General features: G+C 46.1%; 3 protein-coding genes across 5 annotated transcripts; 2 read left to right on the top strand and 1 right to left on the bottom strand.

Moving 5' to 3' along the window:
• Positions 1 to 102: 102 nt before the first annotated feature.
• On the bottom strand, positions 103 to 4,401 carry lcat (lecithin-cholesterol acyltransferase). Of its 2 annotated transcripts, none has more exons than XM_023841652.2 (6): positions 4,257 to 4,401; positions 3,178 to 3,334; positions 2,746 to 2,861; positions 2,556 to 2,651; positions 2,254 to 2,478; positions 103 to 1,184 (listed from the first exon to the last, which is right to left on the bottom strand). In XM_023841652.2, exons 1-6 carry the CDS (start codon positions 4,399 to 4,401, stop codon positions 538 to 540), a joined length of 1,386 nt encoding a protein of 461 aa, XP_023697420.2. In that variant the 3' UTR covers positions 103 to 537. The 2 variants fall into 2 exon arrangements, with proteins under 2 accessions (XP_023697420.2, XP_023697419.2); XM_023841651.2 differs by having other exon boundaries at positions 103 to 1,235.
• Positions 4,396 to 16,518, top strand: ccdc135 (coiled-coil domain containing 135). 2 transcript variants are annotated; one of them, XM_023841649.2, is made up of 18 exons: positions 4,396 to 4,510; positions 5,218 to 5,351; positions 5,640 to 5,814; positions 7,180 to 7,305; positions 9,026 to 9,220; positions 9,535 to 9,690; positions 10,189 to 10,407; positions 10,488 to 10,607; positions 11,269 to 11,338; positions 12,158 to 12,286; positions 12,539 to 12,667; positions 13,263 to 13,477; positions 13,631 to 13,846; positions 14,113 to 14,223; positions 14,349 to 14,459; positions 14,582 to 14,776; positions 15,416 to 15,555; positions 16,028 to 16,518. In XM_023841649.2, exons 3-18 carry the CDS (start codon positions 5,725 to 5,727, stop codon positions 16,110 to 16,112), a joined length of 2,307 nt encoding a protein of 768 aa, XP_023697417.2. In that variant the 5' UTR covers positions 4,396 to 4,510; positions 5,218 to 5,351; positions 5,640 to 5,724; the 3' UTR covers positions 16,113 to 16,518. The 2 variants fall into 2 exon arrangements, with proteins under 2 accessions (XP_023697417.2, XP_023697416.2); XM_023841648.2 differs by lacking the exon at positions 4,396 to 4,510 and having other exon boundaries at positions 4,975 to 5,351.
• Positions 16,519 to 18,383: 1,865 nt separating this feature from the next.
• Positions 18,384 to 25,482, top strand: uba2 (ubiquitin-like modifier activating enzyme 2). Its single transcript, XM_023841653.2, has 17 exons — positions 18,384 to 18,630; positions 19,456 to 19,539; positions 19,789 to 19,859; positions 19,952 to 20,016; positions 20,151 to 20,251; positions 20,896 to 21,017; positions 21,656 to 21,723; positions 21,817 to 21,938; positions 22,021 to 22,120; positions 22,461 to 22,612; positions 22,923 to 23,016; positions 23,107 to 23,219; positions 23,310 to 23,465; positions 23,944 to 24,040; positions 24,162 to 24,267; positions 24,346 to 24,485; positions 24,620 to 25,482. Exons 1-17 carry the CDS (start codon positions 18,490 to 18,492, stop codon positions 24,814 to 24,816), a joined length of 1,929 nt encoding a protein of 642 aa, XP_023697421.2. The 5' UTR covers positions 18,384 to 18,489; the 3' UTR covers positions 24,817 to 25,482.
• The last annotated feature ends 443 nt before the right edge of the window (positions 25,483 to 25,925 follow it).

A 25,925-nucleotide genomic window follows, 5' to 3' on the forward strand; every position in this document is an offset into this window, starting at 1 on the left:
AGATAGTTTAGTAAAGTGATATTGGTTCTGTGTATATCTGCAGTTACCAATCAGTATCTTCCAATGATAAGAGAATACAACAAACAATTAAATTACAAAATGGAAACGGCAGCAACTAAAATGTTTTATTGATTAACATTATTTTATCTATTAAAATATTTATGTAATCAATTCTACAATCATAAACGCTGCAAATTAGTTCACAACAACAACAGATCAAATGTTCATACAGAAGAAGAAACATGGTTTTGCCAGTTGTTTAAAAAAAACTTTCCTAATTCCTAGAAAACTCTAAGCTTAACCTTCTCTGATAACTACACACATTATATCGGTAAATATATTAATACTAGATATCAATGCATAACACCTATGTGGAATTTGAACATGGCTAATATAATTAGAAAACATGAAGAGACAAAGGGATGTGGTTACTGTCCTGTAACTTTGCAATGGAGCAACAAAAACTGCATTCAGATGTACAAGTACATCCCTGGAGCATTGTGTTTGAGTCTCACAGCCTATGTGGATGGCTAATAATTATAGCCCCTTCTCCTTATCTGCAGAATTTGGCGTGGGAGATGATGTCTGGTCCAGCTGTGTGGGGCTAGGGATGGGGGACTGATCAAATTGTGCTGAAGCGGGGCTGGGAGGTTGCTCTGACGGCCACGGTTTTCCCTCTAGGATGTTCTGGATTAGGGTGAGCACCTTGTTGTGGAAGACAATGTCCAAGTGGGGCATGCCTTGGAACTCTATGACGTGCACCGGCTGCTGCTGCCGGCCAACCCAGCGTTTGCAGAGACTCATACTGCGGCTGTCCACTGTGTCGTCGCCATCGTCGTATAAGATGTCCACTGGGTCTGCGTCCGGGAACTGCTGGTCATACACGTAGGTGACTGGCGTGGGAAGCCCCACCCCGTACATGCAGTACACCTCCACACCTGGTGGGGGCAGGCCGGCTGTTAGGTCCTTGGTGTCTTTCCACATGTACCACCCATCCTCAAAGTTGATGTCCTGGAAAAAGCGTTTGTAGTCCCGGACGGTGTAGTTGAAGGACGGAGTGGAGATGAAGACGTGGTCCTCGGGCCAGGCCATTTCTGAAGGGATAATCCAAGGATTGGTAGTAGTCATCCGCTGTTTCTCACGGATCTTGATGTTGGATACGAACGGGATTCCATCATTTTCACCTGATGATGATGGAGGGGCACCAAAAGGATGGATCCTATGTTCAGATATCTCTTCACAATAAAAATATGGCATGCAAATCATTTTGTCCAAGAAGAATTTTAAAACACCTTGTATAGGAAATGATGGAATTAGGTGCGTTTCAAAGTTATGTCTGTCCATCCATCCATTTTATATACCCTCTAGTCTTGTGCAGGATTACTGGAGTCCGGACCCTATCCCAGAAACTTTGAGTGCAAGGCAGGGAATAACAGAAGCCGGGACAGCAGCTCATCGCAGGGTGGGCATATATACGCATGTACAGACAATTTGGCAATTCCAATTCACTTTAGCATGTTTGTGGACTGTAGGGGGAAACCAGACAACCTAGAGCACAAGTGTCAGACTCCAGTCCCACATTTTTGGGTTTCCCCTCGTTTAACACACCTGATTCAACTTGTGCTAATTACCACACAGCTCTTCAGCTGAATCATTTGTGGTGGAACTGAGAAAGAATTAAGCTACATAGGGCTCCGGCCCCCCAGGACTGCAGTTTGACACCCCAGACCTAGAGGAAACCCCACAACAACACGGGAAGAACATGCAGACTCCACACACATGGAGCTGGGGCGGAGAGATTCAGTTATGTAACTGAAAAAATGACATGTAATGAATGCTGGATATCTGTCCGTTGGAGCACTCAATAGCTCGCGTAATACATAGAGCTGACTGCCCCTGCTTCTGTGCGCCACAGAGCGAAGGACTGGTGCGCTGCTGTTTAACCAGGCTGCTCTTATCTGACAAGATTAACTAGACAAACACCCACAAAGCATGATTAGGCCAGACATTCACCTAGGTTTTGCAAGATTATCATGTATAAAGGCTGTGTAAAGCTTTTGCGTGTGTTTTTTAAATAAAAACATTACATTTTCTTTCTTAAAAACTGTTAGTTTCAAGTCAAACACATTGTTTGATTTGTGTATTTAAAAAAGGCAAATGCTTCTGTTTGTTTTACATGTTTAACCCGGACTGACTTCACTTTTACATAATCATAATTATGTCATAATGCTTTGCTGTTGGTGCATGACCCACCTGACGCCAGCACTCTGAGGGATTTGACTGCCCCTCCCCAGGGCGCACCCAGCGCTATGAAGCTCTTGATGTAGCGCTCCTTCCAGGCCTGGGACTGACGGTTCAGAAAGTACAGGATGTAGTTACATCCCATGCTGTGCCCAAGCAGATGAACCGGCTGTTGGTACTCTTCATACATCTCCTCCACCATGGCCTTAAGCCGTCCAAAGTACTTCTCCTGCTCATCTGAGAGACAAAAGCACTGTCACCACATCTGCACACTGGGCAGAGAGCATCTGCAAGGCTTGGAGGGCGGTACTTACTGGGGGCAATCCTCCAGTCGTAAGGTGCTCCTCGGACGGTCTCATCGCGAACATACCCTGCGTTCACCAAGTGCTGTACCATAGTGTGAAGGTACCCTGGACAGAGGGAGCAAATTAAACTGCATTATGATTCTGATGAGAATGACAAAGGTTTACGGGTGAGTGTAATAAGGACAGAACCATAACATACCTGTGAGTTTGTTGGTGTCCAGGAACTCCACTGGATATGTCTGCCCAAACCCCGGTACCTTCACCTCCACACCTGGAGAATTGGAGGTCTTGTGTGTTGTCCTGTTATACACAATCCTGCATGGAGAAGGATGTTATAAGCAGACATGGAACTCCAGAGGCACAGCCCAGCCCAGAAGCAAAACGAAGACAGAAGAAGGTGTGGCTTAAATGGAAGCAACAAAACAAAAGAGTGTAAGAGGTGAGGTGAGAGGCATCGTATTTTAAAATAATTTGAAATAAAATGGTTTCTCCCACACTGTCTCTGGACTGAGGTAATGTTTTAAGATAAGAAAATGTTTGGTTATTTTGAGTTAATTATCACTGTTGTATGTAAGTAGAACCACCCTATCCCTAAATTTCAGATTCAGGGTGGAAACACACGCCTACGGACCTGATGTTGTCAATCCAGCAATCAACACCAACGGGCATGAACATGTTGAGGTCAATCCAAATGGTGAAGAAGTGGTCCGTCTTCTTGTAACACATCCAGTGCACCAGGCGGGGTTTGTCCACCTTGGCCTCCAGCTGGTTTCCCAGGTTCCCTGGTACTGTCGTATTTGAAAAGGATGCCTTAAAGTATGTCTGTTTTCTTTTTTGTCATGCACTTCAATGCTCATGGGAGAATTTAGTCTTGTCAATGTGATCTTTTCAATAAACAGAACGTTGCTCGGATAAAGTCCAGATTGTCCTGCCCACGTGGGTGCAGTCAATGCTTTTGCTGTCCGAAAATGGTTGTGAAACAGTAGTGAAGTGTTTGTCCTGTGACTATAATTTACTCAGTTCAGATACCCTCTCCTATTACCTGCTAGCTTCTGGTTCTTATGCTGTTTTCTGTCAGCATTACTGCACACCAGCTGTTTCTCTAGGACATGCAAAATCAACGGCCACTTTTTCAACCCCAGTCCCATACTGCAGACGTTGCAAAGGTTCCTGAAAGTAGGACACTTTGGAGATGTGGTGGACGCTACCAGGAACTATTATTTAGTTTTAATAGTTTTCATTTGGCATGCATACAATGTGCCTCCTTCGAGAAGAAGCAGTGCAGAAGAAGGGAAATGGACCCAAAAGTAACCATATTTAATGGCTACTGTGCCATAATCAGAAGCAGTTCCTGACGGCAAGAAAAAATGGAAAGGTAGCTAATATCAACCATTATACTTCCTGTAAGGTACTACATTCCTAATTATTGTTACAGCATGCAATCATCAAGGCATAACACTCAGGCATTCTGACTGTCATGCTCACGCAAGAAAATGTTACAATAAATCTACATTATTCCATTATAAAACTAAAATTAGCTGCATCAAAAGTGTTGGGCTAGTTTGCAAAACCGACATACTATTTACATTATAATAAAACTGCTACATACACCGGATGTTTGCAACATTTAATAATCCCAGCAGTTGACATAGGTACAGTTACAGACTGAAGGTATTAGTTAGCATTAACCCCCACCCCCCCGCAACTCACCCAAAATCAGAGGTGGGGTGCTGTTGCTGGGCACGTGCTGGGGCTTGGCGTTCGGCGGGAAGATGACGTTAAAGAGCCAGAAGCCCGCCGCGCGCTGTAGAGCGACCAGCAGCACGAGCGAAATCAGGAGCCGCGCGCAGGCCATCTTCAGCTCTCGGGTCCCGCTGCGTCTCTTAGGGCCGAGTGCGAAAGCGAGCTATAAAGCTGTCTGTCCGGCGACCGGGGGAGGAGGCTTTCTCTGACTCGCATAGGGGGTGAGAAAAAAGAACAGCAAAAAAAGGTCAGGGATTCGTCCCTGGCACACACACTTAAAACTTCACGGTTGTGTCCATGCAATCACAGAAAATTAGATTCTGAAGCGAAGACAATATTTTTTGTTAAAGATAGTGTCTCTTACCAAAAAAAAAAAAACATGTAACGATTTTTGTTGTTTTATTGATTCCAGGCAAAACCAAAACCAGGAGTCTGTGCCGCTCGGTAGTGAAACATTAACGTTACTTGATATTCAATGATAAACTAATAACATTATTATCTCCCTGACCACAATAGTACTTGATAAGGTTTTCAGATGACAAACTTGACGTTATAGTATTGTTGATTAATAATTTAGCAGTGCTAAAGTTTAAAGAAACACACTTAACTATTAAAAGTCTGCGGTTTTAGTTTGGATTATTTATGTATCAACGTCTGTCCTTCTCGCAAATTATGAAAGTTCCTAAGGCCACTCTCTCTGGGGTAAACCTCGCGGGAATCACGTGACCGTGTGCCTGGCGTGTCCATGGAGACAAGACGCCGAATGAGAGAACTCAACATCGCTTAACATTTTTGCCAAGTCTGGATCTGATCGTAGAATGAACATGAAATTACCGTTTTTTTAAACTCGTGAGTTCTTTTAACTGTTCTTGTGTAGTTTAATTTGTCCTAAAACAACATATAAGTAGCTCATTTGTGCTAAATGGAGGATCAGCAAAAAGAGAGGATACTGGAAGCAGAGGAAGAAGATGATCAGGGCTCAGAGAGAAGTGTAGTTGAAGAACTACAAGAACTCGAGGAAACGCATCCCGAAGCAGACGCTTCTTCAGCACACTCACCCCTGTGAGTTTTAAAAACCCCTAACGCAAATTTAAATTCAGAAATCTGTCTGTGTGTGCATTTTAAGCAGAGCATGTGTCTATGCGAAAAAGTATTACTCATTTTTAACAATGAAAAGATAATATTAAAAACAGATAAATAGCACTGTTGCTTCACATTGAATATGAAATACCATTAGCAGTATCTGTGTGGAGTTTGTTTGGTCTTCCTGTGTCCTGTGAGCTTCATCGGTACTTTGTACATGTTGTCATGCTGTGACCGACTCATTTCTCTATCCAACCAATCCAACAGGTGGGTGAGAGCCCTACAGCCTGACCCATTGTGCTGTCCCGCATCTTACAAGAAGCACTCGCCTCAGGAACGGCACCTGCTGAAAATGGCACACAACTTCCACTGTCAGTATGCCCACCTGTACCCCATCCGCAAACATCTACTGCTGTACCCACTCAATGAGTGCGGGGTCCAGGTATTCACGCACAGACGGACACATATACTGTAGGCAGGAGGACAGGCAGACAGACAGTCAAACACACAAACAGATTCACACAAACTGACATATATAGGTAGAGAAACAGGCAATCACACACAAACTCACACAAAAATGGACATATATATAGACAGCATACGGACAGAACCTGCCCACAAACTCGCACCAATGCACACATAAAGTCATGCACAATCACACAGACAAACACATACAATCATTCAAACATACATGTTCACATTTCTTAGTGGGAACTATGACCTTAACTTCAAAGTGTGAAGCAGGTGAAATCTAAAAAGAATATTTTGGGTTATTAGTGTGTTTTTAAAATGAACGAAAAATGAATTTTGAAATGCATTCTTCCTGTTTCATTCATTACACTTCCTCTGAAGTGTTGGTGTGAATTCCTTACATTTATATGCGCTTTCCTCCTTGCAGAATGGCAAGAGGTATGTCTTTGTCTAGACCCAGACAGTACATGTTTACTCACAGTCATTCCTTGTTGGTCATCTTGGAAAAATCATGTCAACCTTTTCCAGTTTGATGAACAGTTATTCTCTTTAAATTGAAGAATTATATGAATATCCTTTCGTTTATACTCAGGCACATTTTAAATGTGCACATTTATTCACTTTTGTATTTGATGGAGTTGTTTTTGTCCAGGTTTCCCATCAGTTAGATTTTGGTATGTTAATGTGAGATGGTTTTCACGTGGTGTGTGGGGCTGGGGATGGGGATGTTCTCATGGAAACAGCTGGACACCCTGCTGGCTTTTGTATTTATAGTAGCTGTGATCTGTCTGTATTTAGGGAAACCAGAACTTGACAAGTCTCTGAGGTTTTATAGGGCAAGAATCGCAGATCAGCATTCAGGGAAGATCACATTCAAGAATACTCTGGAATCTCACCCTCTGAGGGTTTCAATTGCTGTTTTGTAAAGGAACATATGGGGTGACATGCATTATTACACAATCAGAATTATTATTGAACTAAACAGTGAGGCTTGTACATTAATTCATTAATTTATTGCGTATTTTGATTGAAATCTTTTTTAAAGCACATTAAGATTTATTACTTATACCACTTTAAAGTTAAATCCTTTGACATTTTGGAAGATTACATGAATTACATGAAATGCATTATATGTGGTGAAGAACTGTTTTAAATCTAAATTTTATTTGGGACTGGTAATGATTTAATACAAAAGCACTTGTCACACTTCAGAGTCACATGCAGAGTAGTAGAGTAGCATATGACCCGTGCTGTTATTCTTCCGTCACGAACACACGGGATATTGGCTTGGAGGGGTTCCCAGTCATTCTGTCCCCTTGTCTCCCCTCCTGGACAGAAGTTTGTCAGTACCACCCTACAGCCCACCCTTCTGCCGTACCCTGAGCTCTACACCTGGGATGGGTGCTCCAGCTTGGTGTCTGACTTTTTGGCCCTGTTGCCTCTTGATCCCCCATTTGACCTGGTGAGTCCAAACAACACGATTTGGAAATGAATGCGGTATAATATAGTAGAGTATCATGTCAGTAGAGACATGATCATCATCGTAATAAACACAAACTGAAACCAGAACAAATACTGCCAGTTAAGTGCATTCTTTCATGACTGAGAAACATGTCCACTTAATGTAGAATGGGAGTTAAGGTTAAACGTTGAAACAGACTAGCCCTTTGTCTGGAAAACTGTAAAGGCCAATTCACACTTCACTTTTTCACATGCGTTTTTGGTCCGTGCACAGTGTGAGTGATTGTAAATTTTGCTTTCATGGCTTTGCCCCGGGCGGTGTGCGTGTAGCCCAGATTTTTATGTCCGCCAGAAATCATGCGATTGAGCATGTGCAAGGTGTTTCCAGGAGGTGGCAACACTAACTTTCACAGATCAGAGGTCAACCAAGCAAGAGTAGAGGAAGAATTGCCAATTCCTCTACACTGCTTATATTTCTGTGAGTTGCAATGCTTGCAATACATCTGCCCTCTGTGGTTTGCTGGAATATCGGCCATCTGAATATCAGCCATCTGCTTTCCACCAACTAATGTACTATGGACACATGATTCTGTGCTCAAGACTGTCCGTGGACCGAAAGCACACATGGAGAAGTGAAGTAGGAACTAGGCCTAAGGCTTCAAACCACCACAAATAGTGACATAGTGAAGGTAATACAGCCATGACAGACACACAGCAGTTACACAGCTCCTGGAAAATCATTGAATACATCAGAGCAAAGCTGATCAACGAGGAATAAACATGTCAGTGAATAGCCTGTGACAGTTGTCAGGTCATCAGGAAAGGGCATGGGCTATATCAAACAAAAGGGAAGATAGGAAAGCCCTAAAGTCAGGGCTGATGGGATTTGCAGTGGCAAACGGAAGCAAATGTAGACGTCACAGTATGTATACAGTAGGTCAAAGGTCAAAGTGAACTTTATTGTCATCTCCACTATATTCAAATATACAGAGAGACGAGACGATGTGGCTCCAGTTTAACACAGAACAAAAGGCACATAGAATTTGCATATATAAATACAGAAAATACACTATAAAAATATAAACTCTAAACCTAAGTAGACAAATATAAACTCAGTAGACTTGGAAAATCTGCAAATCAGTTACATGTGAAAAAAAGGTCTAAGTTGGAAAGAAAGAAAAAAGTACCAGTCAAAAGTCTGGACACACCTACTGAAAATCATTTATTCTTCAATGAGATGATGACCCTAAGCACTCCTCCAGGTTATGTAGTAACAATTATCTAGTGAACAAGGGGAGAGTTGGAGTGCTGTGACAGGTGACCTACACCCCACAATCCCTCCCAACCTGAACCTGATACTACTGGTTTGGGATGAGTTGGATCAAAGAATAAGAGCAAGGTAGCCAACATGTGCCCAGAACCTGTGGAAAGTCTTTTGGGACTGTTGGAGAAGCATTCCAGGAGGCTACATGTGGAACCTGGTTGAAAAAAATGCCATGAGTCTTCAATCCTGCAATTGAAGCAAAAGAGAGCTATTAAGTCTAATATATGTATGTCTGACAAACTATAGGAAGTCCATATAGCTCACAATGCATGATTTACAACAAATGATTAAACTGAAATATAGAATAAGAAAGCTAATCAGTTACATCTTACAATGTAGACCATGTGTACATGCGTGATTCAGGTCTTATTTGGAGGTGTCTGTTATGTTCCTATAGCCTACGCATCTCTATTCCCCAACCTGGGTCCTAAAAACCCGAAGAGGCAGCTGCTTCGACTTCACCACACTGCTCTGTTCCCTTTTGCTGGGTGCTGGCTATGACGCTTACTGTGTCAGTGGCTATGCTGTGAAGGAGACGTGTCTGCTCAACCAGTCATGCCAAGAGTGCCCCCTGCTGGTCATCCAAGACAAGGTCAGCAAAGACTTTGCGACCACAACCCAACAGATGTGGTATTGCTGGTTTCAGTGACATGTCTTGAGTAGATATTACCATTTCTAATCCCTGAATGGGATGGCAGTTCATTCCAGGACAATTCAGAGATGCAAATGTACCTAAAAGCATCTCTTTAGGCTGCTGGGAGGAACCCAGCACACAGTGTAGAGAGAACATTAAAATTCCATAAAATACATACAGCCAGGCTGGGACTTGAACCTACAACTCTAGAGGCAGGAGGTAAAAGTGCTCCTTATTAAAAAAATATGAATTGTTACTGTGTTTTTGACTAGGAGAAGATGTCGGAACAGAAGACCCCTTTGAAAAAGTACAGTGTGAAACCTCGGCGAGATCTGAGTAGCAGGTTCAGAGAGCAGCAGCAGAGCCAGCGGCAGGCTGGCGTTCAGGCCGCCGTTGCCGGACGGCAGCAGGATGAGCAGAGGCTGCAGGTGGGCGGTAAAATCGCCATTCTGTGTCCCTCATTTCCAAATCACTTATTCCTTCAGTGGGAGTGTGACAAATGTGAAACTGCGTGGACATGCTCTGTTTTCAGATGATTCTATCATTATATATCAATGTTATAATAGTGTTTTATGCTGTAGCAATGTGTGATTTTGTAAATGAGTTATGTTATTTATTTTATAAATGTTGAGTATGTTGCTTGTTTTGTTACAGGATTACTGTATACCAGTGATCACCAACCCTGCTCCTGGAGATCTTCTACCCTGCAGAGCTTAGGTGCAGCCCTAGTTTAACAAACCTGATATAGATAAGTACTGGAGCCTGCTATGTTAAAGCTAATACCAGTCTGCTACTACTAGATTATCAGTATCAGGTGTGTTAAATTAGGGCTGCACATAAGCTCTGCTGGGTGGTAGCTCTCCAGAAGCAGGGTTGGTGATCACTGCTGTACTGTATAATGTTGTGTATGCTGTCGTTTGTTTCAGGAGAGTGAGCGCCCCCCTGTGGACCGCTTTATAGGCCACTGGGTGCACTGCTGGGTTCTGGTGCTGTCCGGCAGCCGGGAGGTCCCAGAGAACTTCTTCATTGACCCGCTTACCGGACGGAGCTACCCTACCACTGACAAGCGGTTCCTGGGTGTGGAGAGCATCTGGAACCACCAGAACTACTGGGTCAACATACAGGAGTGCCGCTCTGGCTGCGTGGTTAGTGTCGCTGTTCCGCATGTGACGTCACTGCGTGTAACAGGACGATTTCACGTTTCTACTAATGGCAAAACCCACAGGAGATGACCTTTGACCTGGGGAATGCAGTCAAGTGGGAGTCTCTGCTGTGTTGCCTCCCAGTACAGCCCCAGCTGCTACTTCCTGACCCAAAGGATCCTGAGGATGAGTACAGTGATGAGGTGTGTCTCCCTGAAACTTCTCCTGCTTTTTTGGACATACTGTGAACATGTGTCTTCAGTTGCCGTTTGTTGTGCTATATACTTTGCACAGTTTCATTGTGCCCCAACACACTAGGGCCCACAAGGCCGGAGACTGCCTCTAACCGGGCTATGCTCACACTGCAGTCCATGACTCATGAAGTGATGGGTTTTTATTCAGGCCCAGCTGATGACCTCTTAAGTCAAGGCAAGAGATTGACTAACCGGAGACATTAGGGAAAACAGTAAAAGGACACACCATACCAAACAGAATTAACAAGTGCCAAGTAGCAGAAACAGATTTGAGGCAGAGGATATATGGAATTATGCAGAACTGGGAGAGAAAACACCAACTCAATGCATGGAGCTAAGGTATAATCCCTGGTAGTGTTACGATTACATATTGTACACTTGTAAGTAGCTGTTAGGTTACTTAGGACCTCATTTCTCTAACCTCTCTTGGTAGCACATTGATGGACACACATAGTGGTTTTAAAACTGTTCCTTTAAAGGATTTGTTCACATAAATATTGCATTACTATCTCTCTCCCTTGAGTATACAGAAGAAGAACATGGTGTTTCCCTGACAAAAACATCAAATATGTCGTTTCTCAGCATCTGCCTCACGTGTGTTTATTTGCAGGAGGAGGAGGACCTTAAAGTATTTGAAATGCCTCCATCTTGGGTGAAAAGAATCGAGATTTCTCAGCAAGGTAACCATCTTTGCTTTCCCCTGGGTTCTCAGTGAAAATAACAACAATAAACTATGCACCCATCTCTGTATCCATCCATCCATCCATCCATCCTTTTCCAGTACAGATTCTCAGGGGACCTAGAGTCTGTCCCAAGCAGCACAAGGATCAAGGCTAGGGTACAGCATAGGAAGGATGCATTAAATAAATTATGAGGACCAGAGCTGCAATTAGGAGTACAAGCCGAATTATAAACCCTCATCCTACATTTTATCACTGTTATTAAGCCTGTCAGGCATAATGGAGTCATGGTCTGTGGTTAACTATCCTTTTCATGACGTTTTGTACACCACATTGTCATGGTACAGTCCATACGTCTTCTCATCTGCGCACACCAGCCTCTCAAACTTCTCTAGCTGCTGTTTACAGGCCGAAGTGTCTCGTTTTCTCATGTGGGTGGATGACTGTTCTCTACTTTGCTAAATTTTAAAAATATCTTGCACCTTTCATTTTGAAAACATTTCCTGTTTCGAGCGTCTAATGCTCAGACATCTGTCAGTGTGCATTTTGACTCAACCTTCTATGTCATCACCACTGAAGTTACAACTACCAATGTGAATGACGAGCTGTTCACTATAACTTGGCTGTGACACAGTAACTTGTGGCGGTCCCACGGATATGTAGGTCTTGAAATAGAGCTTACAGAGGTAATATTTTGGGTTCAATTGCTTGATATAAAAGATAAAGCAGAGCGCTGACTGTCTTATATGTGTCATGTAAGTGCCTCTGAGTGTCTGTCCCACCTGTCACTCCTGTCTCACCGCCATGTTTCACCTTCAGACATGGAGATGAGGTGCCCTACGGGGGTGAAGGTGATCCAGTACCACAAAGCCAAGCTGGAGAAGGTCGCACCCTATCTCCTCAAGGACGGTCTGGTGATACGCCTGACCACCTACAAAGACCTGGATTGTGAGACCCTCTCCAGTTACCATAGTTACTGTGGTTGCTATGGAAACAAGCCAGATCAGCTCATGTTACATTCATGGGTTTTTTGCTAGCATGTACAGGCAGCCAAGATGGAACCTTCAGTTATGCTGTGCTCATGTCTGGTACTTGACTTCTTTTTTTTTGTATTTGACTTATGTTTTTTTTGTATGTCTCACTGTTTCTCTCCATGTGTTCTGTCGGTTCTGCTGTGGTTCTGTGTGGTCTGGCGAAAAGGCACCGAGTCAGATACCGTAAAAGAGTGGTTCCAGCATCGCCAAGATTACTTGGAGGAGCGTGAGCTGAACAGAATCACCAATGTGACGCTGGAGCGTTTTGGACCCGGAAGGAGCCAAGCCCTTAAAAGTAAATACCACTCAGTCATGCACCCACATTCCCTGTAGTACAAGCAATATTAGAAGGATGTCAGGAATGTAAACCAAAAGCAGTATTGAAATTGACTGCCTAATAGTGGAGGTTATGCAGTTAAACCCTTTTTCCATTAGGTTAATAAACTGTTTTCTGCATGTTTATTGCCGAATTGGGCTTCGGGCTCATAATTAACTTGCTATTAAGGAGGGAATTAATGATTGGTCGGGGGGCATGGTAGCACAGTGGCACTGTTCTCCCACTCCTCTGGGACCAGGGTTCGAGTCTCTGCCATGGCCTTGTGTCTTGGCTGGGCTCCAGACCCCCCATAACCCTCAATAAGACAAGTGGTTACAAAAACATTACATTAATACATTAATATGTCATGAATAGGAAATTATACTGAATACAGAAAGCAGCTTGTCAGGTGACCTGTTTACTCTATACCATATCATGTGACCCTCATCAGGTGACCTGTTCACTGCATGCCACATCATGTGACCCTCATCAGGTGACCTGTTCACTGCATGCCACATCATGTGACCCTCATCAGGTGACCTGTTTACTCCATACCATATCACGTGTCCCGTAGCCCACAGGTGTGCGATGCTGCTCCAGGGAATGGAGCACGACATGGAGTTCTACAGCCACAGCCGCGTGGATGGGCTGGCCAAGCGAGTAGAGCGACCCACTGAGATAACGGAGAGCTTCGAAGGGCGCACGGACTTCTTGTACCACAGACACATCATCTTCGGCAAAGCTCCAGGGCCTGGAGGGACCACCAGCGGAGAACAGTGCCCCATACTGGTAATATAAGGAATTGTACAAATAGCATTATCCATAGCCATGTATCCAGCAGGTACCCAGTAAATCCTGGGAATAGCCCTGAGCAGGTCATTATGACACTGATCCTTTATGAGTGTTGGTTGTAGCAGTGCCCCTCCAATGTGGCCCTCGCAGAAGGTGGTGGAGCGCTTTGGCAGAGACTGCTCCAAGCCAGCCGGCGAAGACGTGGCCGAGCGTGTCTTCCTGACTGCGGAGGGCCTCATCCGGGTCACCTACCACCTGGAGGACGACCACATCATCCCCGCACAGCGCAGCTTTGCCAAGTTCCAAGAGTGGCCCCCATCCCAGAGGCAGCAAGTTTTCAGCCCCGACATGGTCTCCACCTTCCTGGTGAGCGAGAGCGTTCACTCCTGTCTAATGCTGTACTGCAGGACACCAGGACTCTGACTGAGACGGGTCATAATGTCAAAGATACAGGTACTGCATAGAGATAGAAAAACATGCCTCTGATTAGTACTACTGTAGCAGCATCTGCAGGCAGATCCAGTGCAATGCCGTGACGGTAGCCCAAGGTTAACTTACTGCTGCCTATTGTTAAGTTTGTCTTGGTGCCTCTGCCTATATGAGCTGTGTTTCGGGGGCTCCTTACACTGCAGGTGGACCCATCTGAGAAGCCGTGTACGAACCAGTCTCTGTACAACATGCTAGTGTCCCTGATGAAAGAGGAGGACAGGGTAACACAGGAGATCAGGAGCTCGTCAAAAGAGGTACGCAAAGAGCAGCGGCTTTCCCAGCCCGTTCTCTGTCGCCACCCAAAGTTGCTTCTCTGAGGAGCGTGTGCGTGTATCCTTGTGTTCCACTGTGTGCTGTGTGAATACCTGTGTGTCTCCAGGTCAGAGACATCCTTGCACTCCGCAAGAAGGAGGAGAGTAACTGTGAGCTCCGGATCTCCATCTATAGCACAGCCTGGAGTGATGAAGCTCGTCGCTACAGAGAGGAACTGGTGAGGGCGCCCTCTACTGACCCCCCAGAGAAAGCATGTTGCTAGTCGCACTCATATTTATTTCTTTACCTGCTTCCTTTCTGTGTTTGCGTGCGCCTTGCTCCTCTTTCCTCCTCTCCTAGGAGCGTGTAGCTAATGAGGAGCGCTTGTGGAAGGAGAGGAAGGGGGTGGATGAACTGGCGCCACTTTTGGCTAAACTGGGGAACCCCGAGCATCTGACGCGTGAGGAGGCAGAGCAGCTGAGGAAGGAGTGCCTGGCCAGCCTGAAGGAGCAGCTGGTCTACAGAGCCAATTTGATCCAGGAGCGCTTCCAGAAGGTACCCAAGTCACAGGGGCTGTGCCCAGTTTGCTGCTCAGTCTGGAGTCTTCATACCTATTTACAGAGAAAGCCTTGAGACTCAGACCTTAAAATTGGGACAGTGTAAATTGGGACTTTGCCATCTTGCTCATTTGACTTCCTCTGCCAGCCCCTGGAGGATGGGCTCCCCCTTTGAGTCTGGTTAGGGTTAGGGCTTCCTCTGCTGCCCCCTGAAGGATGGGCTCCCCCTTTGAGTCTGGTTAGGGTTAGGGCTTCCTCTGCTGCCCCCTAGAGGATGGGCTCCCTTTGGGTCTTGTCAGGGTTAGGGCTCCCTCTGCTGCCCCCTGGAGGATGGGCTTCCCCTTTGAGTCTGGTTCCTCTCAAGGTTTCTTCCTTCTACGGAGTTTTTCCTTCCCACTTGCTCACCAGGAGCTTTGGTCGGGATAATGCAAAACGCTTTGTGACAATGTAGTGTTGTGAAAATGCGCTATACAAATAAAATTGAGTTGAAAAATTGAATAAAGAGAATCTGTTCAGTGAATCAGCCATGAGAAAGTTCAAAAAGACATCAACAGCTAATCTAGAGGCTTTGTCAGCTCAGAGTGTCAGTGTCAGAGTGATTCTTAATAGTACCAACTGGCACTGGTGCTATGTGCAGGAGACCCAGCAGCTGCGGCTAAAACAACAGTGGTACCAGCAGAACCAGCTGTCCATGACCCAGGAGGAGAAGGAGGCCTACATGTCCTACTGCTCCGGTGCCGTGCTGCGCATCAAAGCGCTGAAGCTGCGCCTCGGCAGGTACCCAGGGGGCGCTATACTGCCATCACGCCTCCTTTAATGCCACTGCTAGCATTTTGAAGAGTAGGTTTACTCAGACCCTCACATATTTACCACGCCGGCCACCCACTCCCTTTTCCCTACACCAACTGGTCACGTTGACCCACAAATTATACACCACGTCTCCCCGACTCTCTTTCCAAATTTCATCAGCAACACTGCATCAGAAAAAAATTATTTAATAATTTAAACCAACAATAAAGGATTTAAACCAACAACCTTATGGGCATTCCAGCTTTGTGATCGCTATGCCAACTAATGACACATATGATCTATTCTTCGGTTAATATCCACCTACTTAATATTGATCCTGGCTGGTCCAGCAGGTGTCCAGCCTGCTCACTATTCTCACTTAACACTTGATGTGGCCTGCAGTCCTGACTTCCCGATCTTCATCGCTATGTCACCATCATTGCTATGTGTTCTGTTTTAGGCATAAAGACTACGCCCCGCAGAAGTACCTGATGCTGGACGAGAAGCTGAGAAGAGATCCCAGACTTAGCAAACATCTGTGCTGATACGTGGAATCACTTTAGCTTCTCCTACCCTGATAACACAAAGTCACACATATTCAAACCTGTCAGTCGCACTGCATCTGTAACAGCTAGTTTGGGCTGAAAATTAAAAGTTGATTAAAAGTTAATTCATAATAATAATGATGATAGTAACAATAATAACAATAATCATGATAAGGGCTCCCTGCCATGAGTTGGCACCCCGTCCTGGGATATTCCCTGCCTTGCACCCATAGCTTCTGGACTAGGCTCTGGACCACTGTATCCCTGTACAGGACAAGTGAGTATGGAGAATGGATGGATGGATAATAACGCAGCACGATGGTACAGTGGTGCCGCATATTTCTGGAGACTACGGTCGAGTCTCGGCCCTGGCTCTATGTGTGTCTCAAGTTTTATTTGTTTCATACACTGTGTAGTGAAGCACTTTCTGGGAATGTTCTTGAAGGAAGTATGCAATTCAAAGGAAAATAAAACAGTATAAAAAATAAGAATAAAATAACAATCAAAACAAAATGACTACAAAATAAAAGCAATAAAAATAGGGAGGAGTATGTCCACAGTAGTAAAAGGGTGTGAAATTGCAGTATAGTTTGATAAAAGTGCAAAAAATGACTTGTTAGCTGTGTATTGTCCTCGTTGGGGACGCGGACGACCTGAGGGTGGAAGCTGTTCCTCATTCTCTCCTTTCTGGCCTTCAGACTCCAGTAGCGCTTCCTTGACCACAGCAGCACGAGGAGGCTGTGAGTTTGCAAGTTCTCCCCGTATCACTGTAGGTCAGAGGTGTCAAACTGCAGTCCTGGGGGGCCGGAGCCCTGTGTAGCTTAGCTCTTTCCCTGTTCCACCACAAATGATTTAGCTTATGAGCTGTGTGGTAATTAGCACTGTTAAATGAGGGTAAACCAAAAACTGTGCAGGACTGTGCTGCAGTTTGACACCCCTGCTGTAGGGTGTTCTCTGGGTTTTCCAGTTTCCCCCCACAGTCCAAAAATATACTAAGGTGAACTGGAGTTGCCACATAGCCCGTAGTTATGAATGTGTGTGTGAATGGTGTGTGTCCCCTGCCTTGGGTTGGTGAACCATCCAGGGCCAGCGACCAAGCCAGACCTTTTATAATGGGGTGGCCAGACTGGGACCAATGATTTTGCTGGGGTGGCAGAGGAATAAAATGCAATCCAAAGAAGCTGAAAATGTGGTGAAAATAACAAATATTACAATATGCATAATCTAATTAACAAATACAGACACTCCTCATTTAACGACCTACCTGTTTAACGACTGCTTGGACTTACAACTAGCTCTCCGACCAGTCGGTATTGTGCACTGTACAAGAACTTCGGTCATGGAAATGGCTATTCTATTGTTTGTTCTGGTCTCTGATTTATTGAGAGGCAAATTGCGGCAGCCAGGAGCCGAATGCCGAGTGGGGGGGGGCAATGTGGGAGGGGTTTATAACTGTTATCATCTGATACCCAGACAGACTCTGTGGTTCTATTTCAAAGAAAGAAAAAAAAAAGAAATTTCACTTGTTTAAATCTCAAACATTGTTTGACACATGATGTCTTTGTGATTTTATTGTTAACACCAAATGTTATCTATACTCCAGTTTTTATATTTTAAAACCATTTATTGAAACCCAACCCTAATAACATTATATAACATTTATGTTCCATCCAGAAAAAAACAACTTCAAAATCATAGCACATGTTAGCCATACTTGAATCGTGTTGTTTGTGTTACCTTGTGTTAACTAATAATGTACCAGATAAGGAACTGAATAAATTCAGTTTTATGCCTTCAAGACAATCTAACATCAAAAGAGTTTAACCATCGTATGTGTTGAGGTCAAAATGGGGCCAGGTTGTGTTAACTTAAGTATATGTGATGAAGATGTGTGAATTGATACTGAAGTACCTTTTGAAATTGAAATTTTCATTTTAAAAATCAATTCTAAGGTTAAGGTCAATTTTTTAGCCTGGCAATTAAAATATTTATGTCATTGTAGGGAGCCAGACATGAACATGTAACCTGCAGGGCTGCCCATATAGGGAGAGGAAGACTTTCGTTGGTTTCGGTGACATAACTGAACATAACTGGATTGGTTTTAGTTGGGGATCCAATACGATATGTTTTCAAGGCGTTACGAAATTCATAGCGGTAGTCCTGCATAGGACAAGCTGGTATGGAAAATGAGTGGGGGCTCGGTGTCGGAGTGTGTGGTCCGTCACGCCGACAGGTGGCGCCAAAGCTAAGTATCCGTGTTCTTTGTTGTATCTTCTCTGACGGAACTCCCGTCATCGCCTCTGTAGCGCTAATAGTGGCGTAAAGCTTCCGTAGTGGAGCTTTCATACAGTGCCGCGTCCGATTGTAGCCGCTCACAATGGTACAGCTGGTGGGGTCCCTTCGTAAAGAGCTTGCCGATTCGGTGTCGTCCTGCAAAGTGCTGGTGGTCGGCGCCGGGGGCATCGGATGCGAGCTGCTCAAAAATCTCGTCCTCACCGGCTTCAAAAACATTGAAGTGGTAAGAAAGACGAGGAAAAAAGGGGGTGCACACTTTTTTCGCCTGCCTTTGTACCCGAAAGGCCTATCCAGCGGTATCGGGTAATCAGGCGGGCAGATTTAAGATTGTGTGACTTTGTGCGGTGCAAAAGCGGCTCTTTGTGAGAGGGAATGCGTGAGTGTGATTTAAAAGCGAACCCGTAGCTGCAGCTACGTGCATTGCCCGAGCTTTGTCTAAAGCCCCCTTACAAGCCTCTGGTACCCTGCACGGCTACCACTAACACTTTCATGCGATGTCGCATACGCCTGTAGTCCTTGATCGTTGCATTGCTGTCATACCAGATGACAGCAGACGTGCGTGTTTTTGTCCCCTGATCGTCCGCACCACTGCTGCCCTTGCCCGAACATTTACCCGCCAGCCGGTCTCTCTGTATGGGAGGGAAAAGGAGCGCAAAAACCGGTGACGTTTTACACACATTTGCGGCGGCGTCGGTCTGCATGGAGATGGAAACTCGGGGCATCGAAATTTTCTTTTAGTGTCCTACAGATGCATAAGTTTGCACCTGTAATATTTACTGAAGGGATTAAAGAATGAGGCGTGAGCAACATTTTACCATAGACTTTTCACGAATTAAAACTCCCAGTTTGTCTTAGACCAGCTTTTAGTAATGAGCGTAAGCTATGAATTTTGAATTGGGACTTATTTTTGCTGTATATGTAGCGGGCTAAGTGTCCAGTATAGTATGCCCGTTAAATGAAGCGCTGATTTACAACACAATTTTGGGGGTGTGTGTGTTAGGTTTGCGGTTGCACGTGTGATCGCTGATAACTAACTGACCGCCTACAGATCGACCTGGACACCATTGATGTCAGCAACCTGAACAGACAGTTCCTCTTCCAGAAAAAACACGTGGGGAAGTCTAAAGCTCAGGTAAGGAGAGTATTTCGTTTTCTCTCTTATCTTTTTGTTCCTGCAAACAGTCTAAATTTTGTTTTGTGTTTAGTTTGCATTTAATTGTATAATATAACAGTCGATGATGTTTTTAATGTCTGTGAAGCGTGTGGTTTGGTGCCTGTTCTGATAGATGTTTTATGTTTTGCTGTTTGTTGTGTAATATTGCTGTCTCCACTGTTGCGCTCAGTGTGTAACGTGTGTGTTGTTACGACTAACCTGTTGTAGGTTGCTAAGGAGAGTGTACTGCACTTCTGTCCTGATGCGAACATCACGTCCTACCATGACAGCATCATGAAGTAAGTCAGCTGCCTTGTGTGCATACGGTTGGATACTGGTTTTGTTTCTGACGTCGGTGTGGTCTGTGTTTTTTATGTGTTTATATCCACAGCCCTGATTACAATGTGGAGTTCTTCAGGAATTTCACACTGGTCATGAACGCCCTGGACAATCGAGGTATGGGGCGCTCGCCATCCTTTCCCTCCCCGGCCGTTAAAGTTCACCCTTGCTTCATCCATCCCTCTGTTCTGCTCGCTTACTCTCATCACTGCCGCCTTGTCCTGCCCGTCTCGTCCCCCTGTGTCTTGCAGCGGCCCGTAACCATGTGAACAGGATGTGTCTGGCGGCAGACATCCCGCTGATAGAGAGCGGCACGGCAGGGTACCTGGGCCAGGTGACGGTCATCAAGAAGGTGAGTCTTGACTCCAAATCCAATCAGCACACGTAGCTCAGTCTGTGCCAGCACAGTGGGTCACGCTGTCTGCACCCTGCAGTGGGCTGGTGTCTCTCCCCCAGGGGTCACCTGCCCCCTGCCCTTGTGCCATGACCCTGTAGTAGATGAGCAGTTGTAAGATGGATGGGGCCCTGTCTGCGTATTTAGAGCACAGCAGTTTCTATAGAATACAACAGAATACAGAAGCTTTCTTAATCCTCATGGGAAAATCTCTTTTCACCTACTCAGTCTTGCGCTCTATGAAAGACACAGACACATGTACTGGTGAGAGGGTAAGTTTGGGGTCACAGCGTCGAGTCAGCCAGCGTGCAGTGCTGGAGCTGGGGGTTAAGGGCCCTGCTCTGGGGCCCAATTGTGGTATCAGTCTGCCGGCCTCGGGATTCAAACTAGCGACCTTCCAATCATGGGCACAGTCCTCAGCCGCTGTACCACACACTGCCCCCCCAGAATGAGACTCAAGCTCCCAGCACTATAGCTGTAAGGCAGCAGTGCTGGCTGCCCTCGTGAATGACTGTTGGTGTTAGCGGGCTAGCGGTTAGCGGGCTAGCGGTAGCTGGCAGAGTGTCACCCTAACCCCACTGCTGTGCTCATGTCCCTCACAGGGTCTCACCGAATGCTACGAGTGCCAGCCGAAGCCCACCCAGAAAACCTTCCCAGGATGCACCATTCGCAACACCCCCTCCGAGCCCATCCACTGCATCGTGTGGGCCAAATACCTCTATAAGTAAGAGCTTGGATGCTGTTGGGTGCAGCTGTCCAGTGTGTAGGACATAGCATATACCGGAAAGGCAGTCGGTCAGAGAGTGTGTGTCCTGTATAGTCAGCGTGCAGCTCCTCCCTAATGCCTGCGATGAAGCATAGAGGTTTCTCTGTTTACCTGAGAGTTGCAGTTTACCAGCATGAGTGATTTGAAATATCATATGTATTGAGCAGTTGTGTTTAGGGCCTCTGCTGCTTCTTCATGTGAGTGTGTGTCATGGTTTCATATTCTGAACCGGTCATGTAGGTTAAATCTCACAATTAGTCACTCACTTAGACTAATTGGTGTCTTTAAATTACCCATAGTGAATTGCTGTACGTGTCCTGATATGACCTTCCACTCCATCCAGGGATTTCCCTGTTTGCCTGGGACAGACTCCAGGTGGCTCTTAATAGCTGGTTTGAGGATGGAGGGATCTACTTGAGGATATACGGCGTTATTTTTAAATGGGCTATTTTCGACTTGTGCAAAACGAGAAGTTACTGTAATGACTGTTGTGGCCCCAGGAGAGAGTATGAGCCAGTGTCTTTGTCTGTACGCCCACGTGGCGTTTCTCTAAGGAGGCGCTGACCTGTGAGCTGTTGCTTTCCTGTCTTCTGCAGTCAGCTCTTTGGAGAGGAGGACGCTGACCAGGAGGTTTCCCCGGACACTGCCGACCCCGAGGCCTCCTGTGAGCGCATGTCCCACCCGGCCGAGCGCTAGCACGCCGTGTCGTACAGGCAAGGGGGGGGTCCATGCTCTAACATCCCTGTCCCGTTCCCAGGGGACCCTGCACAAAGTGCCGCAAGAGCAGAAGCGTCCAACCAGGATGGAGACATCAAGCGCGTGTCCACCAAGGAGTGGGCCCGCTCCACCGGCTATGACCCCATCAAGATCTTTAACAAGGTGGGTGCCCACCGCCCTCGCCCTCTCTCGCTGCCAAGGATGCCATCTAAAAGGCCGTCTCTGCGGCTCTCTGCATCTGCAGCTCTTCAAAGATGACATCATGTATCTGCTGACGATGGACAAGCTGTGGAAGAAGCGTAAGGCCCCACAGCCGCTGAACTGGGCCAACGTGCAGCAGATGGGTGAGCGGGACTCTACCTCGTCCGCTTTTCTCTGACCCCCACTTGTGCTGTGAAGCTGACAGTAGTGGGGCACCTGCTGCGCCTTTTTAAAGCGAGTGACGTTTTTGAAGCTATGGACTGTAAGCTCCCATCGTTATTCCCTCCCGTCAGTCTGTGCCATCTGTCTGAAGTGACCTCATTGTGACCGTGTTGTGGCGCCCTCTTCAGGATGCCCTTCCCACTGCATGTTTTGTCCGGCTTGCTGCCTGTGTCACCTACGGTGGTGGGGCTCCACCCTGATGCTCTGAGGATTTGCGTGTGTGACACGAATGACACGTCCCCCCCTCCCTCCATGATGCAGCGTGCTCCCAGGAGGAGGCGTCGGGGCCCGGCCTGCGGGACCAGCAGGTCCTGAGTGTCAGGGGCCACTCCCAGCTCTTCTCCAGCAGCGTGGAGACTCTGCGTGCTCAGCTGGCCGAAAAGGGCGAGGGGGCCCAGCTGGTGTGGGACAAGGTGAGGCCTGGGGAAGCTGTCAGGGTCTCAGACGTAGTGGGAGAGGGAGGCTACGATGGGCTGAGTATCCTTATCCTCCGAGGGGAGCTGATGGAATGTTTACTGCACTTTCCCCTGGTTTCATGGCTGCAGGGATTGTTAAAGACTTATTTTTGGTTAGTTTGAATGTGTTCTAGGTTTAGCATATTATATTTGAGTATGTAAACTCTATGTAAGTGCTTCTGTCCCCCTTATTACTATGGGCTGTTGTTACAGTGGCTTTAGCGTAAAAGTCCGTGTCTGACATTTCTGTCTTGCTCACGATTGACAGGACGACCCCCCAGCAATGGATTTTGTGACTGCGGCGGCCAACCTGCGTATGCACGTCTTCAGCATGAACATGAAGAGCCGCTTTGACGTTAAGTGTGAGTGGGGGTTGGGACCCTGAAGTGGGGGTGGGGTGGGGGGGGGGTGGCTGGCTGCTCCTGTGCCTGATTGTCACCTTCTCTCTCCAGCTATGGCAGGGAACATTATCCCAGCTATTGCCACTACCAACGCCGTCATCGCTGGCCTCATCGTGTTGGAGGCGCTGAAGATCCTATCTGGCGAGCTGGAGCAGTGCCGCACGGTGTGGACACCCCCCAAACACCATAACCTCAGATCTCAGATTACATACCGATGTGGCTCCCTAACCACTGCGCCACCTGCTGTGCCCCAGGTGTTCCTGAACAAGCAGCCCAATCCCAGGAAGAAGCTCCTGGTTCCTTGTGCCCTGGACCCACCCAACGCCAACTGCTACGTCTGTGCCAGCAAGCCGGAGGTCACAGTGCGGCTCAACGTGAGCAAGACCCTGGTGCTCAGCCTGCAGGATAAGGTGTGGGTCTCGCTTCAGCCAATTCCGCCACCTTACATCTGCCATGATCACCACTAACATTTCAGAGCATCGGTGCAGCATGTGGACAGAGGAGAGGTGTTCAGGTGTTGAGTTTCAGTGGGTAGGGCAGTAACACTATATGCTAAATACTACAGTCCATCTTCTGTAATATTGGTTCTCTTTCGTCAACCACACACACACACATGGGTGACAGTTGCCTTATCCCATAAAAAACATGCCAACCTGCATTTCTCCCCTCAGAAGGGGTGCTGTGTGATTGGTTAATATTTCCTTGTTAGGTGAGCCGTGTTTAATGTCCAACCCTCCTGTCCAAACTTTGTACACGTAATTTCACATTTATCTGCGAAGTTATATTTTGATTAAAAATGGTATTTTAAAGCACTTGGCCCGGGAAATATACCAGTTTGGAAGGTGATAAACATTATGGTTTACTGGTTTGCACTGTTGTATGCCTCAGATATTGAAAGAGAAGTTCGGCATGGTGGCACCAGACGTTCAGATCGAGGATGGAAAGGGAACCATCCTTATCTCCTCCGAGGAGGGGGAAACTGAGGGTCAGGCTTCCTTCTCTTTAATTAATAATATGACTATTGTCCAGCAGAGGGTGCTGTGTCCTTGGTTCAGCCAGATCTACTTCAGAATATATATATAACAGAAAATCTCTTGAATCTGCAGGAAATAACAGCAGGTGCCTATCCGAGTTTGGCATCCGGAATGGGAGCCGGCTGCAAGCGGATGACTTTCTGCAGGACTACACACTCCTGGTTAACGTACTGCACTGGTGGGTGTGCGCATTTGTGCCCATGTGACTGTTTTCATGGGTGCATGGGGATAAACGCTGTCTGGCGTGTGTCTTTAGTGAGGACCTGGAGAAGGATGTGGAGTTTGAGGTGGTGGGTGATGCTCCAGAAAAAGCACCTGCACCCAGCGCCCCTGAGGAGGCCAAGAACATTGCTAATGGCAACCAGGACTCAGCCCTGCCTTCCACTTCTTCTAAGGGTGAGTGACAGTCACCCAGCTTTGCTGTCCTTTTACCCTCTTCTGGGGCTCATTTGCCTGGTGGGTCTAGTATTTCTTTTGACAAGCCGGCATGTAGGGGTGAGACTGTCTCTGTGAACCTCTGTCCCGACCAGCCCCCGCCGAGCAGGATGACGTGCTCATCGTGGATTCGGATGAAGAGCCATCTTCAAGTGCCACGGATGTTGCTGCAGAGCCTGGAGGACACAAGAGGAAGCTGCAAGACGCGGAGACTGGGGAGGGCAGGTCGAAGAGGAAGCGGCTGGAGGAGCCCGCCACCTCCACTGATGACGACATTATCGCGCTGGACTAGTGGTCTGGCCCCTCCCCCTGCTGGGTGGGGCTCATCCATTGCTGTTTTCATACTCCTCCTGCCGAATGTCTGTAAATATATGTGTACAAAAAAAAAAAACTGTTAAAAGCTTCAGGCTTGTGTTTGTTGGGTTTTCAATAGTGTCAGGGAAAAGGACCACAGAGGGCGCCATTTCAGAAGGAAAAATTTCAGAAATTTTCTGAAATTTCAGAGGCCTTTGTAGGCTTACTTACACTCAACTTTGTGTTTCACCAGAAGTACACAGAAAGAACACAGACTTGACTGCAACTCGGCCTGTATTTTTATTAGACACTTGCCTACAAGTTCTTCTGATTGGTATTTTTAAATGGTTATTTGGATCCAGTGTCTGAAATGTTTCTTAAACCAGACACGTCCTCCACATCTCTCAATGTGAACAGGTTCTCAATTTGCTTGTCCAGTTGTGAAAGTGACATTTTGCAGACTTTTTTTTTTTTCCTCTTTTTTTTTTTGATTGATGACTGATAAGTATGTATTTGGATACAGTTTGAGCAAATTGTGAGCATATGTAGTTGGTATTATTTATACTTTTATAGATCTGTTTAGGCACATCCATACTGTACGTTATTTGGACCAAATACGACTGAATAAAAGCTCCGAGGCTCAACGGACATAACTGATGTATTACCCAAAGCGTATTCATTTTGTTAAAAAAAAAAAAAAGAGCACCCCCAAAGGGAACGCGTTTAATCTTATGCGCCGTTGCCTCATAGGTAGCACCTTCCGTTTGGCGTTTTGGCAATGTCATTGTGAACGCGTCTGTAGACGTGTAAGAAGAAGCCAAGCTCGTGAAGAATAGCTGTTCTTGTCTGGGTTAGGTGATGACCCTTGACAATCAGGCTCCTTCGCACTAAACCCACAGCCGTTCTGGGTACGACCCATGCTGACATCTCTCCATCTGCAGATTTCTAGGGTGGTGGGGGGGGGGTTAGTGTTTCCAAAAGCTCTGGATTAAAATCGGTTCACATAAATGGGAACAGCTACCTCTTAGAAGTTTGTTAGATCTATGCTTCATTTGTTAACTAAGTATATTACATCTATTTAAATTGCGCAAGCTATTGCATCTATTC

This window comes from Paramormyrops kingsleyae, chromosome 13 (assembly GCF_048594095.1).
Source record: "Paramormyrops kingsleyae isolate MSU_618 chromosome 13, PKINGS_0.4, whole genome shotgun sequence".
Classification (NCBI taxonomy): domain Eukaryota; kingdom Metazoa; phylum Chordata; class Actinopteri; order Osteoglossiformes; family Mormyridae; genus Paramormyrops; species Paramormyrops kingsleyae.